Genomic DNA, 19048 nt, shown 5'->3' with positions numbered 1-19048 from the left:
ACGTTTTACGTTCGCTTACACAACCGTGTGACTGGCAGTGATTGAGAAACATCGATTCTCAATAAGCACCTCGCGATTCTCAATAAGCACCTCGCGAAATACATTTTTTTGTTTGGGCCACGCACCTCTGTCGTCATTCTGTTAACTTGTTGGGCAGAAAATAACGTTCTGACACAGCCCATTTACATTTTATATAAGTCGAAACAAAAAAACAACAACAAGTAAAGTGACTCTTATATAATCTGAAATAGATAAAGAGTTTTCCGACAACTCCTTTGCCTGGTTAAAGGTCGAGCGTTAATCAAACAGTGATCGAGATCATTCCACTCACTGACTTGGTGACTCCAGATGTCCACACAGCTGTCAGTAGCCCACTGCGCTTCGGTAGCCTCGGATTTACTTTACACTCAACAGGTGTCACGAGTATCGCATTAGCTCTTCCTGCTGGCCGTGTTGTTTGATGTTTCATATCCTGGGTGCAGCCTGCGGGACGGGCCTGTCGGCAGAGAATGTGCGTGTGTGTGTGTGTGTGTGTGTGTGTGTGTGTGTGTAGGTGTGTGTAGGCGGACGCCTTTTGGATTTTGATAGGCGTCTATTCAGTTTTTTAATTATTTTTTTATTACAGTTAAAATATGAGAAAATAGAACATTTGTTACAATGTATTTTTTCTCGTACTTTCTCCTTAGTGTTCTCCTAAACTCTACAGTAAAATGATTTAGGGTTACCTGAGCACCATTGTGACCTCAGTTACTCCAAACTTTGATGTCGGCAGTACTGAGGCCATAAGGGGCTAATTTATTATGCATTCTGTGTAGACATTGAAAATCCAGCTTTGTTTCCGTCCCATGACTTTTTAAGACTTTAAAAGTCTTTTTAAAACTTTAAAAAAAATTGCATTAGACTGAGAGCTGAATTGCTGTCAGTCATTACAGGCTTATATTATAGGAATTCACTACCACATCAAACGTCTTTCTATAACTTCCTATCTCACTTTAAAGCACATTTCTTTCTGTAAATAAGTTACTGCATGAATCAATCAGTCTCTCTGTAAAACCTGTCCCTGAAAAAAACTCTGTCAAATTTCGGTCAAAATAAAATGAGAAGTGCTTCAGTGTGGTGGAGGAAAGCAATCAACTGATTAAGGTGGAGAGCAGGTGCACCAATACCAACTGGCACCAGCATTAGACTTAACAAATAGCTATAGCATAATACAAGCCTTAGTCCAGGGCCCCTATCAAGCACTCCATACCATCACAGCAGCCCAACTAGAGTCCCCAAATAGAAATGGAGCTTGTACTTGGACCCTGTCAGAAAATGTAGGAATATACTGAACATTCTAGTTAAAGTAGTAACAATCAAAAGGCTACAATCAACCCATAAACCCACAATGATGAATATGAAACTTTAATAGTATTGATGAACAGCAAATTTAGACATCGGACTGCATTTCAACACGTTATATTCATAGTCCTCTCTTTACTCTGTTTCCTTCCCCTTCTCCTGCTCCACTTGGCTGATCATCTCCTCGAGGACCCGGTTGGAGGCTCTTTCAGAGGGACAGGTCAACTGCGACGACAAGAGAGTACTAGGAAGGATCCCAGAATGCTCAGCAGCTCCCTGAATGATGCTCCGAGCTGCTTGTAAGTGTCTATGCTGCCTCTGGTGCACTGGATGAGAGAAATCACACAGTTAGACCGCTGGTAAATCTATCATTTAACTTTATCAGTCAATTGTCATTTATTGTTTGTTTCTATTAAGGGAACGGGTCTTAAAACGTGGTGCCTTTTTTTATCTGTTTGTAATTGTTGGTACAAATACCATCTACTCATGATTTTCAATCATTTTGACATTGTTTTCTATGATAACAATGTGTGAATACAGGGAAAATAGGAAAATCTCCCAAACCTCTTTGCCTGACAGTGATCTTCTCGACCTCTGGGATGAGGAAACTGTACATCAACTCAGACACAATCTCCTCCGACTGAAGATTGTTTCGGCTAAACACACACATTATCTTTGGTCATTATTGCTGCTTTGAAATTTCTGAATATAAAACATTAGCTGGCATGCTGAGGTATCCATTACCTTTCCTCCATGGCATAGGCGATGTCGTTGACCTCCTTTGCCCGTCTGTGGATTTCCTCTCTGGCCTGCTTGTCAGCTGTCTGCTCCAAGGTTGCTAGGATGATGTCCTCCAAATACAAATCCACAGTTTCCTGGTGCACCTGAACCACCTGTTACACAGTGTTTAGGACACACACACACACATGCGAAGCAATAACACCTGTGCACCGCAAACACATATTATCCTTTGCACACTCGTAGCTAACAAATGACACATGTACACACTTGTCTGAAGATCTCATCTTCTTCTATGCGCCTGCGGTCCTCCACCTGTCTCCTCCCATTCTCCTCAGCCTCTCGCAGGCGACGGTCTCTCTCAGCCAGTAGTATAAAGGCATGGATCCTACGCTCTTCCTGGAGATGAATCAGCCCCTTGGACAAGGTGTCGAATAGGTGTTCAAGCTCGGCGCCTACCACTCCGGCCTGAGAAGCCTCCTCTTGAGAGGTCTGGGAGGGGAGAGAGGAGGCGCAATGAGATTGTTTGGAGTTGGTAACATTTTGTATGTGGATGTGACTATGTTTTTCACCTCGTGTCTATGTTTGTCTCTCTGTTCTTTAAGGGTCATCACGAGCTCTTTGTCAGCTTTCTGTAGCTCTTGCTCCTCCCCCTGCAGGGCGTGGACAGTCCTCAGTTCCCGAAAGAGCTCCAGATGGTTCTCCTTGCCCTTAAACATCTGTAAAACAACACAGACAGAAGTGAATAGAGAGTAAATAGAGTCCTTACAACTTAAGAACATTTAAACATTTCTGTAGGCACTTCAGCCATTAAAAAAAAGTAACGGACATGCAAGTAAACATGCACACACACACACACACACACACACACACACACATGCATGTGCATGCAGACATGTTCAGACCTTGTATTGAATACTTCTTCCTCTCAGTAATTTCTGTAAGTGGATGACTGCGAGCTCTATCTCCTCGTCCCCCTATAGAGGGACACATGAATGAGTTAACAATAAAACGAAACATGTAGGATGAGCAAGGTTAATGTCAATTAGAGTCAGAGACATTTGCTGACCTCTGGTGGCTCCTCCACTATGGGAGTGACAGGACGAGGAACGGGCTTCTCCCTCTTGACAGGAAAACGCGAAGCTTTTTGCTTATTTTCCTCCTCTCTCAGGGCCTGTGGACCAACAATCGGTAATACATGTGTATGTAGAACGTAAGTGATATACTTGAACATATTTCTTTCTGCTTTACCTTGTATTTTTTCATCATTTCTATTTCTGGGCACTCAGGTGGACTGATCACATTGTTGATGACTTTGGGCTGATGTCTTTTCACCCATGGCTTGAGGTCTGAGGCAGAGAGTCCTGCCTCTAACTCCAGCAAACCTATGATTGACAAACAGTTTAAAGTTTCCTTGAAAATAAACGGATAATGTTGTCTCCGAGATGCTAGTATGGAGATGATCCACACTTCTACTTGATGATTCAGACCTTCATATGCGTTCAAGTAGTGGCTTTTTAACTCATTGTTGCAGGTGTTCCTGTTGGAGAATGTATCCCTGCGGCTCCGAGGGGCACATGGCTGAATATCCGTATAGTTTTTGCCAATGCCAAGTCGCCCTAGCTTCCCCTCCACATTTCTCCCCTTGGCTTCCAGTTTTCTCAGTGCTACACACAAAATAACCACGGAAAAAAAGAAAAACCTTGAATAATACATTCACGATCGAGGTATGATGTTAGAGCAGAGCCAGCGGTTGTCTTACACCTGGTGTAGTCATTGTGAATCTTATGTAGCTTGGTCTTTTTGTCTTTTTGGAGCTTAGAAAATATGTGGTTGAGTCTCTCGCTTGTGACTTCTTTCTGGGCCTCATCTCTTTGCCTCAAGAGGTCCTTCAGCACAGTAAGACGAGCATCTTGCAACCTTGTCGCCACCACAGAAAAACAAAGAGCAATGGCAGAAGGGCAGGTTTTGCATGGTGAAGACAGCAGGAACATCAAGGGGAAGGAGGGGGGTCACAGAGATTACTTAATAAGTCAACATATTATTCTTGGTTAGACATGTAGTAGCCCCAAGTACTATGTGTTTGTAGCATTTTGATGAGAGAACCTACCTTTACAATGCCATCTCAAGTAGAATTGTGATGGCATAAGGCTTAAGATATAATGCTACTTGGTACATGCTAACAGGTGGCTCAAATCTGTGCCAAACTGCACTAACAACATGTTGGATGAGTAGTGGTTTACTTATCTATTTATGTCTTTTCTTGTTGGAAATAAAAAGTTAAATAACAGCGGTTAAGGTGCAGCACCACTCACTTCTGGATTTCTCCTTCTCTGAAAGCCCACTCTTTGACCTCCATCTCCTCCATCATGCGTCTCCTTTTCTCCAGCTGACTAAGGTCATCCAATGGAGGAAGGGTGGTCGCCCAAGCTTGTTTGGCACGTGCCCGCTCTATCATTTCCACTTCTGCCAGGCCTGCAGGCAGACCACGACCTAAGGGAAATCGTCATCAGGGAGGGTTTAATGAGATGCGTAGGTAAGCTTAATAAAAGACACTAAAGGTACAAGTAGACTAATAACCTGGTAGGTGCCGGTAAACTATTCAGATGACCACCAGTGGGACAGCTGAATATGTCTGGTTTTAACAAGGTAATTATACATTATAGTCTCTTCTAGTCAAGATCTGAACAGTTGATCATGTACCCCAAGTCAAAGCTGCCATTTGCAGGAGTTCTGAGGGAGTTGTCCCAGGTTGCACCACATACTCAGGGCTGTACGGGTCTGTCTGTGTTTCACTTTCCCTGTAGTCTGTCTGGACCCCGACAGTGAAGTGAGTGGGCTGTTCAGAATGCCCAGCATTCTTTCCACCAGAAGATACCACGTCTTCTCTGATGAGACAAAATGAGAGGATGCACCCTCAAACAGATTTGGCTGGAAAATAAAGAAGCGTGATGAATCAATGCGGTACTTACTTAGGCAACGCAAAAGTTGCATGCGGGGGAATCTGCTCTGCAAAGGGAATCAGAGGGCTAAGGGAAACAGAATGCAACACCTCGTCAGAGACACGGTCAATATCTAAAGTGGAAACTGTGGCAATATGCCAGTTATACTTTGCAAACTGTCATAATATCAGGTTGAAGAAACCGCTGCACAATGTTAGTATGGTTGTATTCCACCGTATTCACAGCTGTGAATGAGTGAGTGTAGACAGGCCAATCAAACCGTTTAAAGTATTTCCAGCGATCAGCTCCGGTCACATGGCACTCCTCCCTTTTCAGCCACGACTGAGCATTTGGAATAGCCCTGTCAAGTAGATAATGCCAAGAGACCCAGTGTATATTTGTCAAGAGTAACGTAGTTTAACCTTGAATTAATACTCATTAAAATGGTGTCTGTTAGTGTTACCCAGCCAACTGCTGCAATGCCTCCATACGCTGTTCCGTGTGGCCTCGCCAGGGACGATCCATAAAGGTCGGTACTGGGTCTGCTGGGTCCAGCTGAACGGTATACCGTGGGTAGTGGGACAGGTCACTGAACATCGACTCAAACACAGGCACTCTCCTCTGATAAAGGCAGAGAGAAATACAGTCAGCGAGTGCATTTCATGTTCAGTCTGTTTCTTTATTCTCATGTGTAGCAACAGAAAAAATATTGGCCATGGGTCCTAGTTGAAGAGCAAAGGTAAACAGAAAGTGGGTCAATTGTGACATTTTTTCCTAAGCTCCGTGTTAATAGTGTGAAATAAAAAATATGAATTTAACTTAGTTATACACAGTACAATATTACAGTACAAGCTTCATTTGTATGCTCTTATCTAATAAATGTATTTGCCAGCTTAAAACAAACACTATTCTGACAATAAATCGGTGAAGTTCTAGATGAGTTTACGGTATACGTGTAAACAACTGAGAACAATACTGTCATTTTTTGACAAATCTGTGAGCAACAGAACTTAACCAACATAAAACATGGTAATAAGTAAACAATACAGTTTGACCCAACATATGTCTTGTGTTTAAGAGTTGCTAAGCCAAAATGAGTGTTGCCTTTAACTTAGTATTTGGGCAAAACAATAAGAGTTACACATTAGGGCTCAACAAAACCAATATGTTGCTGTAGGATACATGTGGACGCAACTTACTATTCGGCCCTTAGACGCACTGACTCTGGACCTGGCATGGTTCACCTCCGATGACACCGTGTACACAGGATCTGTGGAGAGACAGTTCACTACATGTGTAAATGGTATAGCTCGCGTCAGCGTGCATTTAACGCTATATTATAAGTATACTTACCATATAAGTGGTCATAAAGCCGTTGTGGCCTCACAACTTTAGAGGCTTCATTTGTCTTAGGATTCGTGCGAGTGACGCTCATTTTCTCGCTTAAAAATCGTGGTTTCCTTAACGCGTCTCTCTCAGACAGCTCTGTGGTGTTTAGCGATGTAACCATGGTGAAGGTAAACTCAAAGGTTTAACGTTGGGGGGGTCATTTTATTATCTGCATAAAACATCGTGTCGTTGAAAGAGCAGGCTTCACGAAAATGAGACTCTACAAATGACGTGGTCGTGCATTACATGTGATTAAAAAGTCAAACGTCCAAGCCAATGTACCGAACAAAACAAGAGGAGAAGTTAACGAACTACAACTCCCAGGGATCATTTCGGAGCGCAGCGTTCTTCGCCCCGGCTGTGTCTCATTCGTGCTTTGGTCGACTTGAGGCTCATTCGTGTGGAAGAAAAGCCATTCTCCTGACAAAACATGAAACGTGATTCCTCTATAAGAAAGAGGAGATTATTGACATGAACATATAACATCGTTACAGAGACTCCTGTGTTTAAATGTTGCAAAAGAGAAACTTTCAAACGAGGACGTGATATAGATACTCCCGGGAAAAGCGATTCCTCTCATGGATGGTTCCGCCCCCTTTGCGTCTCGTCTTAAAACATAACCTTTACATTATAAGAATGGAATTATAACCCCAGTGATGGAAAAGAAAGTACATGTCATCTGTTTCATGTTATATGTGTGCATGTAGTCAACATATAGTCACAACAGTTTAATACAGTGGCCCAAAATTGATCAACTAGTCCTACAAATTTAAAAATATGTTGCTTAATGTTATTGCAGCTAGACCAGGGGGGTAGAATAGTATGTTTCTATGTTAATGTGAAAATAAATTATACTTGTATTGAATTATCCTGCTTAGGTGTTTGAATGGCAAAATGACATTTATTTATTTACTTTGACAAGAGTTCATCAGTCACAGAGGAAGGCTTGCCCCATTAAGTACAAATGTACATCAGGAGCTTCTTTTGGCTATTACTCTTTTTCAGAAGACATATTCATTGTTTCACTTCATACATCTCTCTTTTTTCTTTACCCCTCAGAGCATATTTTTGGTGAGCCAAAAAGGTTGATTTTGGCATCAACAGGAAGTCTGTGTTATCAAAGGAAACAGCCACACACACACACACACACACACACACACACACACACACACACGCACGCACACACACACACACACACATACACAGCATGTGGCACAGATAGTATTCTCTTCCTCAAAGTTTTTTTTTAGTTTTGGATTAGAGGAACACAGCTGACCAAAGCAACATTTCTTCACAGCTGTAAAAAAAGAGCCAGTTTTAGTGCCAAGTGTGCCAGCTCACAGTCAGCTGAACTTGTTTTTGTTGAATAAACACTGTCTAATATTAGATCTTAGAAAAAGGAGAACACGCTTGTGCATGGTAAAAGCTGGATTACTGCAACTATCACTTCCTCACATTAGTGTCAGTACTGTTTTTGAATTCCCAAACTCAGCATTTTATGAGGACGGGCAAATAAGTGCTGGCCGAGCTGTGGGTTGATTTACTGTTTAACCAGAAGGTTTTATGTAGGCCTCTCTTTCAGAGATTGTATATCTGCATTGAACGTTCATTGTCACAGTTATGGGCAGAGTGAGAGTACACTCAGCAAACAGAAACTTTGAGTTTTTATTGTTCATCCGGCCAACCTGATTTTATTCGGGGCAGCTAATATGAAGATGTCTCATTCCATGATCTACTCATGAACCACAGACTCCGCATTGAGCTTGCAGATCATAACCACACGCACGCAATAACTGCCTAATGCATTGTTGTCGGTTCATCTCTGATCTGCAAACTGAGGATGGAGTCAGCACCTCTGCATTGAGTAACCGTTATAAAGCAAGATGTTCATACACCAGCAGAGACCGCAAAACAAATTACACTTACTCAGCACAAACGATTTCTTCTCTATAATAACTATAATAGATTATTATTTAAAACCTAGCTAAAAGTCACACAACAGCCAATAAATCCTGCTTTCAGTAAGTAACCTTTTTAGAGAAGTGTTGATTTAACTGTGGTAACTTTGGAGACTATATAGATTGTGCTGTTGCTACATTTGTATTGTGTTATGGTGAGAGGGCGTCTCTGATATGTTGTCTACACTATTTAAATCAATGAGGATAGACTACACCTCTCAGTTTAATGCAAATGCGTTCAACAACAGCAGCTCCAAAAGGCCTATTTAGAATCAACACACCCGTCTTAGTTTGAATAACATCTGAACATTTTAACATTAAAGAAGGTGGGATTTATTGCAATGCTATTGTATTTATTTATTGGTTTATTTGAACGGGACAGTGCACATTAATAAAAACATTTCTGCAAATGTGCCAGAGTTAGCCAAAAGGCTATTTTTCATCTGTAGTCCCAATAGTATTACACTGTATTAGATGTATGAGCATTCATATAGTAATGCAGTCTGAGCCATGTTGAATTTTATCTATGGTATTGTACATATACGAAATGTGACTGTGTCTAATGTATCTGCTTTGCAACGTTGTCTTGCTTAGAGTGTTCACACATACTGCTTTGACAGAGTGAGATGTAACTAGCAAGAAAGGAAACTGGTATCTTGTCAGATGTCATCCTGTGCTGGAGCAAAAAGGCAGATGTTTCAGTGGAAAGCGGTTTGGAGAGGGGGGAAGACAAAAATGAAGGGAGGGATTAGTGAGTCACATGTCCTTTATATGTGTTTGTCATCAGGAGTGTTAAGGATGTTCAGTTTGTCTGGATGGGGTGGAGAACTCGCTCGACTCAAACCCTGAGCTCATTGTGCATAAATAGAGAGAGAGAGAGAGAGAGAGAGAGAGAAATTGATAAACGAGGGTAAATGGTATAGTCCGGGCAAAACCTGGCAACTCAGTTTGATGTCACTGTAGACGGAGTTCAGGACTGAGGATTCGGTTAAAGACTTGATGTGTTTCTCACAGCGCTGCAGGTTGCCAGTCTACAGAGGAACCTGAAGACAACTGGCGATGGGGCACATGATGTGGATTTATGCTGTGGTTATCTTCGTGTTGTCTGAAGCACGGAGCATGGATACAGGTTTGAACATACATTCATTTTACTCACAAGTGGTTTTAGCACTTTAGATCATTTAGCCTTGGTCAGATACAGCTTTTAGATACAGACGCTGTTATTTTGAGGCGCACAAAACCTCCACAAATATGATCTCGTTAGGAGTTGCCTCTGATAATTAGCAACATGGTTCATGGTATAAAAACTAGGGATTCATATTTTTCATACTGTCATTTGTGCTACTTTATAGGCTACTAGATGTATGTTTTGTGAGTGTATTTCCCTTAACATGCAATGTAACTCAAATATTATACAGCCATAATAATATCGTTCATTACTGTATATTCTGTGACATGTAGTAATATTTGGATGAGTAGTAAACTGTAAGTGGTTAGACGCTCTGCATTCTCTGTGAAGTAGTCTGTGGTGTGACTCACACAGTGTAGACAGTCAGTGGAAAGAACATGCTCGGAGGCCGGGGTAATGCACAAGCTGACAACGGAGGGAAATCTCCCACAACACAAACAGTATATGAAAAAGTTGCCTCATATTCTCTGAATGAACAAGCAGCACGCTGCCACCAGCTTCCTCAGTGGAAATCATGATTTCAGATCAGGGTAACCCCACCATGCACATTTTCTCCACTGTGTGGTCTCTGAGAGGTGGAAGAGACACTTCTGTTTTGAATCTGTGGTTTTGCCATCCCACTTCATGCATGCCTGTTTGCTTACACCTGTCAGAAGAAAACAAATCTTAGACCCCCATAACACCATGAAAGTCACTCATTGAGTCCTGCATTTAGCAATCAATTTCTTTGAAATAGCAGTGATGATGTCACAAGCTTCTTCTACAGTGTAGACAGGCACACTGGGGGAGGTTATGGAGAGATTAAATGAAACTACTTTTGTTCTTTTTTTCTGTTTAGATTTGCTTTACAAAGGTCAAAGTAGTGCATTTTCTGCCACAACTGTCTGTGATTTAGCCCTGCTGCAGCTGCTCAAGTCACACCGGTTTTAATTGAATCGCTTCACACCCTTACTAATACTACCTGACAGATAACAGATGAACCCGTTGATTGTTTCTCTGCTGATAGAACATCTCAGAACAAATCACTAACTGCATGCTTTCTGACTGATATATCTGATTTTACTAACCTTTTCCTCACATCCACCTCCATCTCTCTCAGGAACTAATCACAGCACACACTCTGCGAACCTCACAGTTTATGGTAAACACATTTCCCCTTTTCTATTTCTATTATTTTGGAAGGCAATTATGAAGTATTAATAAGGGGCTATACCAAATGTTTGCCTGCATTACAAAAGTAGGCCGATTATAATTTGTTCTCATTCAGTAGCTCTTAGAATACATGTTTATATTCTGCAACGATAAAAAAATATTCTGAAGGAAAGTTGATGTGTTTGAATTTATTTCAAATGACATTCGAATATAATTTTCTTCCGTCTAATAATGATCAAAGGTTTAAGCCAATTTATCATAGTTTATTGATTTTGGGATATTTTATTGTAAGTAATAAAAATAAAAAACATCAAATATGATTCATTTTTTAGCTGTTTTCATCTTGTGTAATGCTTCATGGCTTAAGTTATATCTGTGTTACATGCTATTTATAGTTTGTTTTGTTATTTTTTTGTTGGTTTGTTTTTGCAGTTCCACTTCCCGTGTAGAATTGAAGATGTTTTTATGTTTTTGCACGTTTTTTGTGTATATTAGGACATGCTCACTGTGTATAGAATAAACCCAAACCATTTAATCAGCCCAGTCATTGGACCGCTATGTACAGACATTATATAATGCAACTATCCTTTTCTCTTTTCAGCTGTCAGACATTTAGCTTTCAACCAGGGGAGTGAAGTTAACCTGACATGCAGCAATAAGACATGGAATGAGATGCTGTTTGTTATCTGGGAGATACGATTTCAAACCAAAAAAGAATGTAGGATATCTTTTAACAATGGCACAAACGATGATTCCTGCAATGATGGCAAATCACTCCGAAACACATCCAGCGCCTTGTCCTACCTTCACATCCCAAACTTCTCAGATACTGACGAAGGGCGATACAAGTGTGAGTCGGTCTACACAGGAGGAAACGACAATCATGCCATCCATGTGGCTATCATAGGTAGGAAAGATTCATGATTTCAAGAGCCACATAATCAATAAGGTTATCTAAAAGGGTCAGTTCACCCAAATCACTGTGACAAAGATTAATAAAACATCAATTTCTGTTTTACTTGCCTAGATTTTTTTGTGATTTAGTTACAGTGAGCTGAAGTATAGGTCTATTCGGTGAGTCTCATTTCTCTTGTTTTGTTTCCCCTGGCCCAGTTCCTCCCCGTATATCAGCCTGGTTATACCATAAAGACAACAAGTTGGTGGCAGTGTGCAAGGCCGAAAGAGGAAAACCTGCTGCCAACATCAGCTGGAGTCATATGGGAAACGAATCGTCTGTGGAAAATTACTCAGATGGATTTTTTACAGTAGAAAGTCGCCTGGAGCTCCCCGAGGGAATGGACACAGAAAACCTGAGCTGTGTTATCCAGCACCCAAACTGGACAGAGAAAAGGATTTTGGTACTGAAACTCGAAAAAGGTCAGGCTCTTGCAGAGTGGACAGTATGAGAGACAACATTTAAGCTTTGGGTTTAGTGCAGAAGCAATAAGGTTAATCTTTTTAGTAAACATTGACTAGGTGACTTTATAGTGGTTAAATAGATGTTATGTGCTTTATTGATACTGCAGATTTTTAACAAACCTTTAATTTTCACTCTCTCACTGCAGGTTATTTCCCTTGGCTGTACGTCCTTATTGTTGTCGTAATCATTGTGATTTTAGCAGGATTTCTATTTTTGGCACGAAAGAAAATAATAACATTGAGGTAAGAATTTCCATTTAATGAAAAATGACTTACAATGACTACTTGTAAGCTTTTTATGTTGAATCACTGAGCTGGTTTGTGTATCCACCTTTTGCCAGGCGATGCCAGCCGTCCGACACCTCACCATCTAAATCGCCACCGGTAGGTAATCCTCTATGTCTGCAGTTTGTAGTTCTGTGTGTTTCACTGCTTCACTGTTTACAGATTGCTGAGCTTTGTCTGTGACACCTTTCTGGTTATTACAGGCAGAAGATGTGGAGGAAGTGGAGCCCTACGCCAGCTATGTTCAACGTGTGAACTCTATCTATAATTCATCTGCAGAGTTTTTCACATAAAATCCTACACATGCATCACATTCACACACTTAAATGCACATGACTCTTTGTGAGAAACTGAAGGCTGTGAAACTGAGAAACGGTGAAATAGTAAAGACAGAGGAGAGTGAGATGAAAGACTTCCGAGAAGGGAGGGAAGTCTCTCAGTTTAAAGTCTGCCCCAAGTTAACTCTTGACTGATGGAACAGGGGATGTATCTGATGTCACACACTGGCTGCACTGCACATGCAGCCCACTACTCTCTGTGTGTGTGTGTGTGTGTGTGTGTGTGTGTGTGTGTGTGTGTGTGTCATGGAGAACATTAATAATAACTGTAGTTACAAATGCAAGGAATTGCTGAATTGGAAAGAATACCGCCTTCAGCCGGACTCAGTGCGCCGAGACTACAGAACGTTTGATGTAATCATGAACTATATGGGTGACAATTATATGAACATTATTATCATTATTATTTTTAACATATATTTGTAGATAAATGTGAAGAGATGCTCACCTTTTAACAGATTCTAGCTTTGGTCAACCCAATACGATCCCAATTAGAAAACACAGCTGTAAAATTGCCTCAAGATAATATTATGTGAGGTATTCATGTAATGTCAAATTATGTAATTGTGTGTATTGAACACACATCCAAATATACTGTTTCCACTGCTAAACTCTACAAAATTAAAAAGAACACTAAAAATGATTTTAGCTTTTTTTTCCACTGTGGTAAATATTTAAAAAGGTTAAATATGAAGATTACTTTTGTTATCCATTGCAGCAAACTGATACTTGCTTGAACATCCACCCTTTCTCACCCATTTGAATAATATTCGCACCAGACCATCCTAATAAATGATGAGTTTAAACCCATTTCTCAAGAAATTGATTTAGAGGAAATGGAAAATAGAAAAAGGACTGTCCTGCCATCTACTGGTGGAGATCAGAAAATAGTCCATCATCATCATCATCATCATCATCATCAGCATCATCATCATCATCATCATCATCATGCATCACAGTCCATGTTTAAAGAGCTGTATTTAACATCCTGAACAATAATATAGCAGCAAAAAAACCATCATCTATGTAAAGATATCGTGGAGTTATGTCTACCTGAGCAGAGAATGAAGTCGCTCTCTGTATGTATTGATATCCAAGCTTCTCCTTGCTTTGTTGGCATAGCCGGGCCTGCTGCACGTGCTTTAGGTGCGTGTTAGTAATACGTGTGAGATTGCCCTTAGCTCATGGCCGCCACTCTGCACTGCTCTTGTATGGTGGTTACAGCTGATAATGCGGGAAGCGTTACAACCACCCTCCCTTAGGTAAACACTGTTAGCTCTGTCAGCACTTTCGCCAATGTTTGCGCCGTTACTGCTGTTAGCTTTGAGCCGCCGTTGAGAGGCAATCAAAATGCTCCCGATCCTGTATCTTGCATCTTAAAGAGAAGTCTGAATAATACTAATATGTACCCACATGTCCACATTGAAACAGGTTATGCTTGATGTAACAATTCCCCTGATACACATGCAGCCAGGGTCTCGACTTTCTATTTGAATTCTGCTATTAAAATGGCTGCAGCAACTATAATGTGTCTCAACCTCACACTGATTATTTAGTTGAACAGAAAAGGGGAAGCTGTCAAATGCATTTCTGTCCACAGAACATGACGCCCTTGGACTCGATTAGTTTTTTGCTTGTCTATTTCTGGTGAACACATTCACAGCTCTCTGAAATGTAGCAAAGAACCTTACCGACGGTTTGACCTTAAAAGAGATTATTGCCATGATTTCTCTCAGATGTTTTCAGTGATTCAGTTGATTAATACAACTGAATAATGAACTAATGTGGTAAAAGGGGTTTTAATGACTGCAAAATACCAATGAAACCACAGAGAAACAAATGCAACTTGCAGTAAATTACACCACTTTACTTTTTTATATCCATCCAGTCAAACAAACCCTGAGGCATTTTCAAAATGCTCGTACAAGACATGAAAAATATAAATTCTGAAGCCTTAAATATCTAATTGTATTATATCTGGTGCATAGTTCTCAGGAGCAATGTTATAAAATATTCACAAACTCTGGAAAGCAGTTTGAGGTGTTTGCTGTGGACACACTTTTATAAACATTACATTCTTCCATCATGGATTGGATAAAGTGGCAAAGGCCACAACTGCACACACAATTCTACCATTTTATTATACAAACATTTGAGCTACATGTTAGTCTGGGCATAATGCGCGCTGTTATTGAAGTCTGGTTCAGGCATCTTGACGTAGGGTTAAGTTTCTGCAACTGTTTGTCTACCGCACATATACCCCTTGCAAGCGAAAACATTTTGAAGACAAATGTTACAACAAACAAAAGCAAATGAAAATAATTTCAAAATTCAACACAAAGTGGCGTAAAGATTAGGATAACGATTCTCAATCATTCAGGCCATGTTGTAACTAACAGCTACTTGCTCTTCCGTCTTAAAGACGTTCAAAATAGATATAACCTCTTGCACGAGTGTCAAAAAGTGGTCAAACACCAAAGATATGTCCACAATTCATACTACATACAGTATGTATTACATAGTAGTAGTGCACACACCGACAAAACCAATTTAGTTGACAATCTTTTCTGCCAAAGTTTAAAAAGGTGCTATGATATAAAAGTTTGACACATGACAAATGTGATGCAAGTTTGTCTTCTTTAGAAAGGAACAAGACAGTTTTCTCAATAGTGGAGCGAAACATGAGGGGGATTGGTGTTTCCGCAACCACCTGCTGTTGACCGTGGATGTCTTTTTCTTCACTTTGTCACAGTTTCTTCACTGAAGATCAAGATTTGATTAACAGACAGTCACTTCGTCCTGTTTGTGCTATCTACGAGTCCTGCATCTTGCAATAGTCCGAATAAACTTCCCCTTGTTTCTATTCACCCCATGAGCACATAATCGTCTGCACCTTCGTCTTTAGATGAGCACTCAGACACACGTTCAGGTTGACGTGCTGCTGGGACATGAACTATTGCATAGTCACAATCATCATCATTGGTGGCTCTGGTCCTACTTGATCCTTTGGCAGTGCTGTGGTCAATAGAGGCGTACGTTACATCCTCGTGAGGCTGTCATGAGATAATACAAAAAGTAAGATGTAAATCCTGAACATGATTTATGTTACACATCATTATTTATACTTTTTTTCACACAGGACTACTGCAACCAGCACAATCTTGATGTGGGTTGTGGTTATGACTTCCTGTAACCGAAATAAACAGCCTCACAGTTTCTTTTACAACAGAGGCCTCACATTAATGTTCACCCAGTATGCAAATTGAAGGAGGCAGCACCTCGGACCGGGCTATCATAAAAGCACAGGAACACCCCTGTGTCCCATGAAAAGCTGGAGCTGATAACCATGGAGATTTACACTCAACAAAAATAGACTCAACATTGATGTGGGCAGGTCTACCTTATTATGTGTGCTGCTCTTTCCATCTGCTGCATAATCACCTGGAAGAGAAAATGTAAATATATAACATCACACACAGCAAAACTGTATAAAGTCTGTCCATAATAAATGTACTTTTACCTTTCCTGTTCTTCTTTATTCTGACAGTAGAACAAAAGATGAAGAGCACAATGAAGATGCAATCATCCGGAGCATTGAACAGAACAATAAAACCCATTAGTGTGGGGAAAATAAAATGACTGAGAATGTTAGGAGGCTGGAGGCGTATAGGTTTTTTACCCCACAGCAGTATTTGACAGTTTAAAAGATGACGTTTGCTGCAACAGGAAACACTTCAGATATTCAACCCACATCTATCTATGACCAACTGTGTACTGTATGTCAGCCACTAACAGCACAGGTCGTGGAACTTTCTGGGTGGTTCTAGGTCAACGTCAACATTTTACAACGATACAAACTGCACTGTTATATACTGTCAATTCTTTAAGTTGGACACTGAGTCTGTTCTTATCACCAATATTTCCTCATTGAAGCAAATACACAAGCTGCTTAACATGGGGCCAAAATACAACAATGTTTAATTTAAACACGTGCTTCCAGCTCTTTTATATTCTTTTTAAAAAGTGGTCTTTCCCACAGTTTCTTTTAATGTCATCAGTCTTGTTTTAGGTTGTCAGTATACACTTCCTGGAAAGCTTTAGAGCCTAATCACCACCTGCTGAAAAATTGCTCTGAGGCATGTGAGGGTGCCTTCTACTCTGCGCATCTAAGGATGATCACTTACCTTGAAGTGCAGTTTCCCATGATGTGCCCACAGAGTCTGGATGTTCACACTGTATTCGTCAAAAGGCGGCAGGTTCATGTGCTTGGTTGCTGTTGCAACCCTCAGCCTGACAGTGCTATAGTGATATCGCTCTGCTGCACATGGGCTGGAGAGAGAGAGAGTGAGAGGTGGGGGTGGCTGTAGATACCATACAACAGCCTTTTGTGTGCCAATACACACACACACACACACACACACACACACACACACACACACACACACACACACACACACACACACACGCACACACATACAAACACACAACACAGCCCGGTCCAGCAATTTTTACATAACAAAGTGTCCCAATAAAAACTGTTGGAGGTGATGCCTGTGGAGTTGTCATCACTTTGAGATGTCTCGAAACATCTGCAAGTAAAATCAAAATTCTCTGCATATCTATATCACAGGGGGCTAAGCCGATCTAGGAGTAGAACTCTTGTTGCTGTCGGCTCTTTTGCATGATTGTGCAAATTTTCTTGCTGAAGAATATGAGGAAGTCACTGACATTTCTCTCCCGTATAAGGTGGAAACTCGGTGCTGTTTACTTCACAAACTGCATCTATTTTAAGATTAACAGATCTTTATTGATGTAATGATGATCATTCGGTGAGATTTCTTTAACATGCAAAATGCAGTAAAAGCAGTTTTGTAAAGTCTAAAAAAAGCAACTTCGAATGATGACGTTCACTGTTTTAAGTTTTGATCATTTCATCTGTCAAATATGGTATCACGTTGTACACTGGAGGGCACTGTTGGAGCAGCCCGAGTGATTCTCAAACCACTGAGCAGGAACATGGCCTCAGTCTACTACAGAAAGGTAAAATGGCATCTGGTTGCATTATTTTTAAAAAGCAAAGAATAAAAAACACTGTACAGTGCCATCAATCAAATACATTCACATCCACCAATCATCCACACCGTTTGACGAAAACAAATAATGGTTCATGTATATTTCACTTTTTTCATCCAAGGCTCCTGAGCCACTTTAGGACAGCGTAGGAGTGTTGTTGGTTGAGATGATGAAACTGCGTCCCTGGAAAGTTGATCTCCAGTTCCCTGACAAGAAGTGTCAAGTTCACTCAATAATCTTGATAACTATGTGTCTCAGTTTGTGCACTGAGAATGACCTACATCTGTTTAAATAAGTATTTCTGTAACCGTGTTATTGCAGAATCAAATTGCAAAGATAATACACATTAGCAATTTTCACTTGTGTGCACAGCATCAACTGTGTCTTGCCATGACATATTGAAATACACACATGCAGGGTGGTCTTTGAAAATATGTGGGAGGACAGGAAGTGGCGAGCTTGTTACAAGTGAAATGAGCCCATGCAGTAGCTCCGCTTTTAGATTATCCGTAAGGTGTTAGGTCATGAACACGTCAAGTCTCATGGATGGACTGCGATACACCTATCTGCTGACATTATGCTGTTCTACATTTGTCTGCATCTCTGGCAAAGGTCAAGGTAAGCCTTAATACTGTTGTGTTGTGATATGACTTTCAAGAGGGCATGACAGTGCATTTTGAATAGATTGGAGTCATTAAGTGACTAGTTAAGTCATTAAGTCTTTAACAGTCACTCTTTTGATTACAGCCCATAAATTACAGTGTAATTATTTAATATATAGTTATCAATACAATTATTGGGCAACTACAAGGGAGGAAGACGGCAGGTTGGTGAATGAGGGAGTACAGACTTTGTGTTTCAGAGGGACTTCAATTCATGACGCGGGAAGAATTGTTTAAAAAAGTGCACGCAGTGTTGCAATTAAAATAATAATGTAATAATTAAAGAAATAATCATGTCAATTGCATAGTCTTTAGATTGGTTCTGGTGTATTTTGAAAATGTAACTACATTTATTGCATAAGAGAACAAATCCAACATACTGTCGATGTTTTTGTGAGAATGTACTGTATGAGGCACTTTGTTATGATGATGAACAGCTTTGAGACAAAGATGTTTGATCTGATGTTAATGATTAGTGAAACGTGATTTTGTTTTTTTTCAGGCTTGTTTCCGTGTGAAGTTGAGCTGATGGTCTGGAGAGGCACGACGCTGAAAGCTGTCC

At 40.5% G+C, this 19048-nt stretch overlaps 3 protein-coding genes across 3 annotated transcripts; 1 reads left to right on the top strand and 2 right to left on the bottom strand.

The window, feature by feature from the left end:
- Positions 1 to 1388: 1388 nt before the first annotated feature.
- On the bottom strand, positions 1389 to 6665 carry cfap91 (cilia and flagella associated protein 91). Its single transcript, XM_076107075.1, has 17 exons — positions 6375 to 6665; positions 6221 to 6291; positions 5485 to 5642; positions 5302 to 5382; positions 5052 to 5108; positions 4783 to 4967; positions 4395 to 4572; positions 3842 to 3999; positions 3570 to 3746; positions 3331 to 3464; positions 3149 to 3253; positions 2985 to 3056; positions 2652 to 2798; positions 2350 to 2571; positions 2086 to 2234; positions 1906 to 1997; positions 1389 to 1667 (listed from the first exon to the last, which is right to left on the bottom strand). Exons 1-17 carry the CDS (start codon positions 6529 to 6531, stop codon positions 1477 to 1479), a joined length of 2334 nt encoding a protein of 777 aa, XP_075963190.1. The 5' UTR covers positions 6532 to 6665; the 3' UTR covers positions 1389 to 1476.
- Positions 6666 to 9177: 2512 nt separating this feature from the next.
- On the top strand, positions 9178 to 13391 carry LOC142966735 (cell surface glycoprotein CD200 receptor 1). The gene is made up of 7 exons (XM_076107076.1): positions 9178 to 9278; positions 9383 to 9497; positions 11311 to 11616; positions 11823 to 12086; positions 12275 to 12371; positions 12470 to 12512; positions 12617 to 13391. Exons 2-7 carry the CDS (start codon positions 9428 to 9430, stop codon positions 12704 to 12706), a joined length of 870 nt encoding a protein of 289 aa, XP_075963191.1. The 5' UTR covers positions 9178 to 9278; positions 9383 to 9427; the 3' UTR covers positions 12707 to 13391.
- Positions 13392 to 14593: 1202 nt separating this feature from the next.
- LOC142966751 (uncharacterized) lies at positions 14594 to 17104 on the bottom strand. The gene is made up of 4 exons (XM_076107077.1): positions 16936 to 17104; positions 16272 to 16291; positions 16152 to 16192; positions 14594 to 15804 (listed from the first exon to the last, which is right to left on the bottom strand). The coding sequence occupies exons 1-4, from the start codon at positions 16953 to 16955 to the stop codon at positions 15616 to 15618; spliced, it is 270 nt and encodes an 89-aa protein (XP_075963192.1). The 5' UTR covers positions 16956 to 17104; the 3' UTR covers positions 14594 to 15615.
- Positions 17105 to 19048: the final 1944 nt, after the last annotated feature.

Source organism: Anarhichas minor, unplaced genomic scaffold, assembly GCF_050575085.1.
Source record: "Anarhichas minor isolate MPS153535 unplaced genomic scaffold, ASM5057508v1 ptg000004l, whole genome shotgun sequence".
Taxonomy (NCBI): domain Eukaryota; kingdom Metazoa; phylum Chordata; class Actinopteri; order Perciformes; family Anarhichadidae; genus Anarhichas; species Anarhichas minor.
The sequence above is the reverse complement of the archived record's forward strand: the minus strand, read 5'-3'. Positions and strand labels throughout refer to the sequence as shown.

Bases quoted from the DNA above. Each gene is read 5' to 3' on its own strand.
- LOC142966735 (XM_076107076.1), top strand. From the start codon at position 9,428: ATGGGGCACATGATGTGGATTTATGCTGTGGTTATCTTCGTGTTGTCT. The intron at 11,617-11,822 runs GTAGGAAAGATT...CCCCTGGCCCAG, and splicing joins CATCCATGTGGCTATCATAG to TTCCTCCCCGTATATCAGCC. The intron at 12,087-12,274 runs GTCAGGCTCTTG...CTCTCACTGCAG, and splicing joins GGTACTGAAACTCGAAAAAG to GTTATTTCCCTTGGCTGTAC.
- LOC142966751 (XM_076107077.1), bottom strand. From the start codon at position 16,955: ATGGGAAACTGCACTTCAAG. The intron at 16,292-16,935 runs GTAAGTGATCAT...TTCTACTGTCAG, and splicing joins ATGGGAAACTGCACTTCAAG to AATAAAGAAGAACAGGAAAG. The intron at 16,193-16,271 runs GTAAAAGTACAT...TTTCTCTTCCAG, and splicing joins AATAAAGAAGAACAGGAAAG to GTGATTATGCAGCAGATGGA.
- cfap91 (XM_076107075.1), bottom strand. From the start codon at position 6,531: ATGGTTACATCGCTAAACACCACAGAGCTGTCTGAGAGAGACGCGTTA. The intron at 3,057-3,148 runs GTCAGCAAATGT...GTCCCTCTATAG, and splicing joins TAGTGGAGGAGCCACCAGAG to GGGGACGAGGAGATAGAGCT. The intron at 1,998-2,085 runs GTAATGGATACC...GTGTGTGTTTAG, and splicing joins GCCTATGCCATGGAGGAAAG to CCGAAACAATCTTCAGTCGG.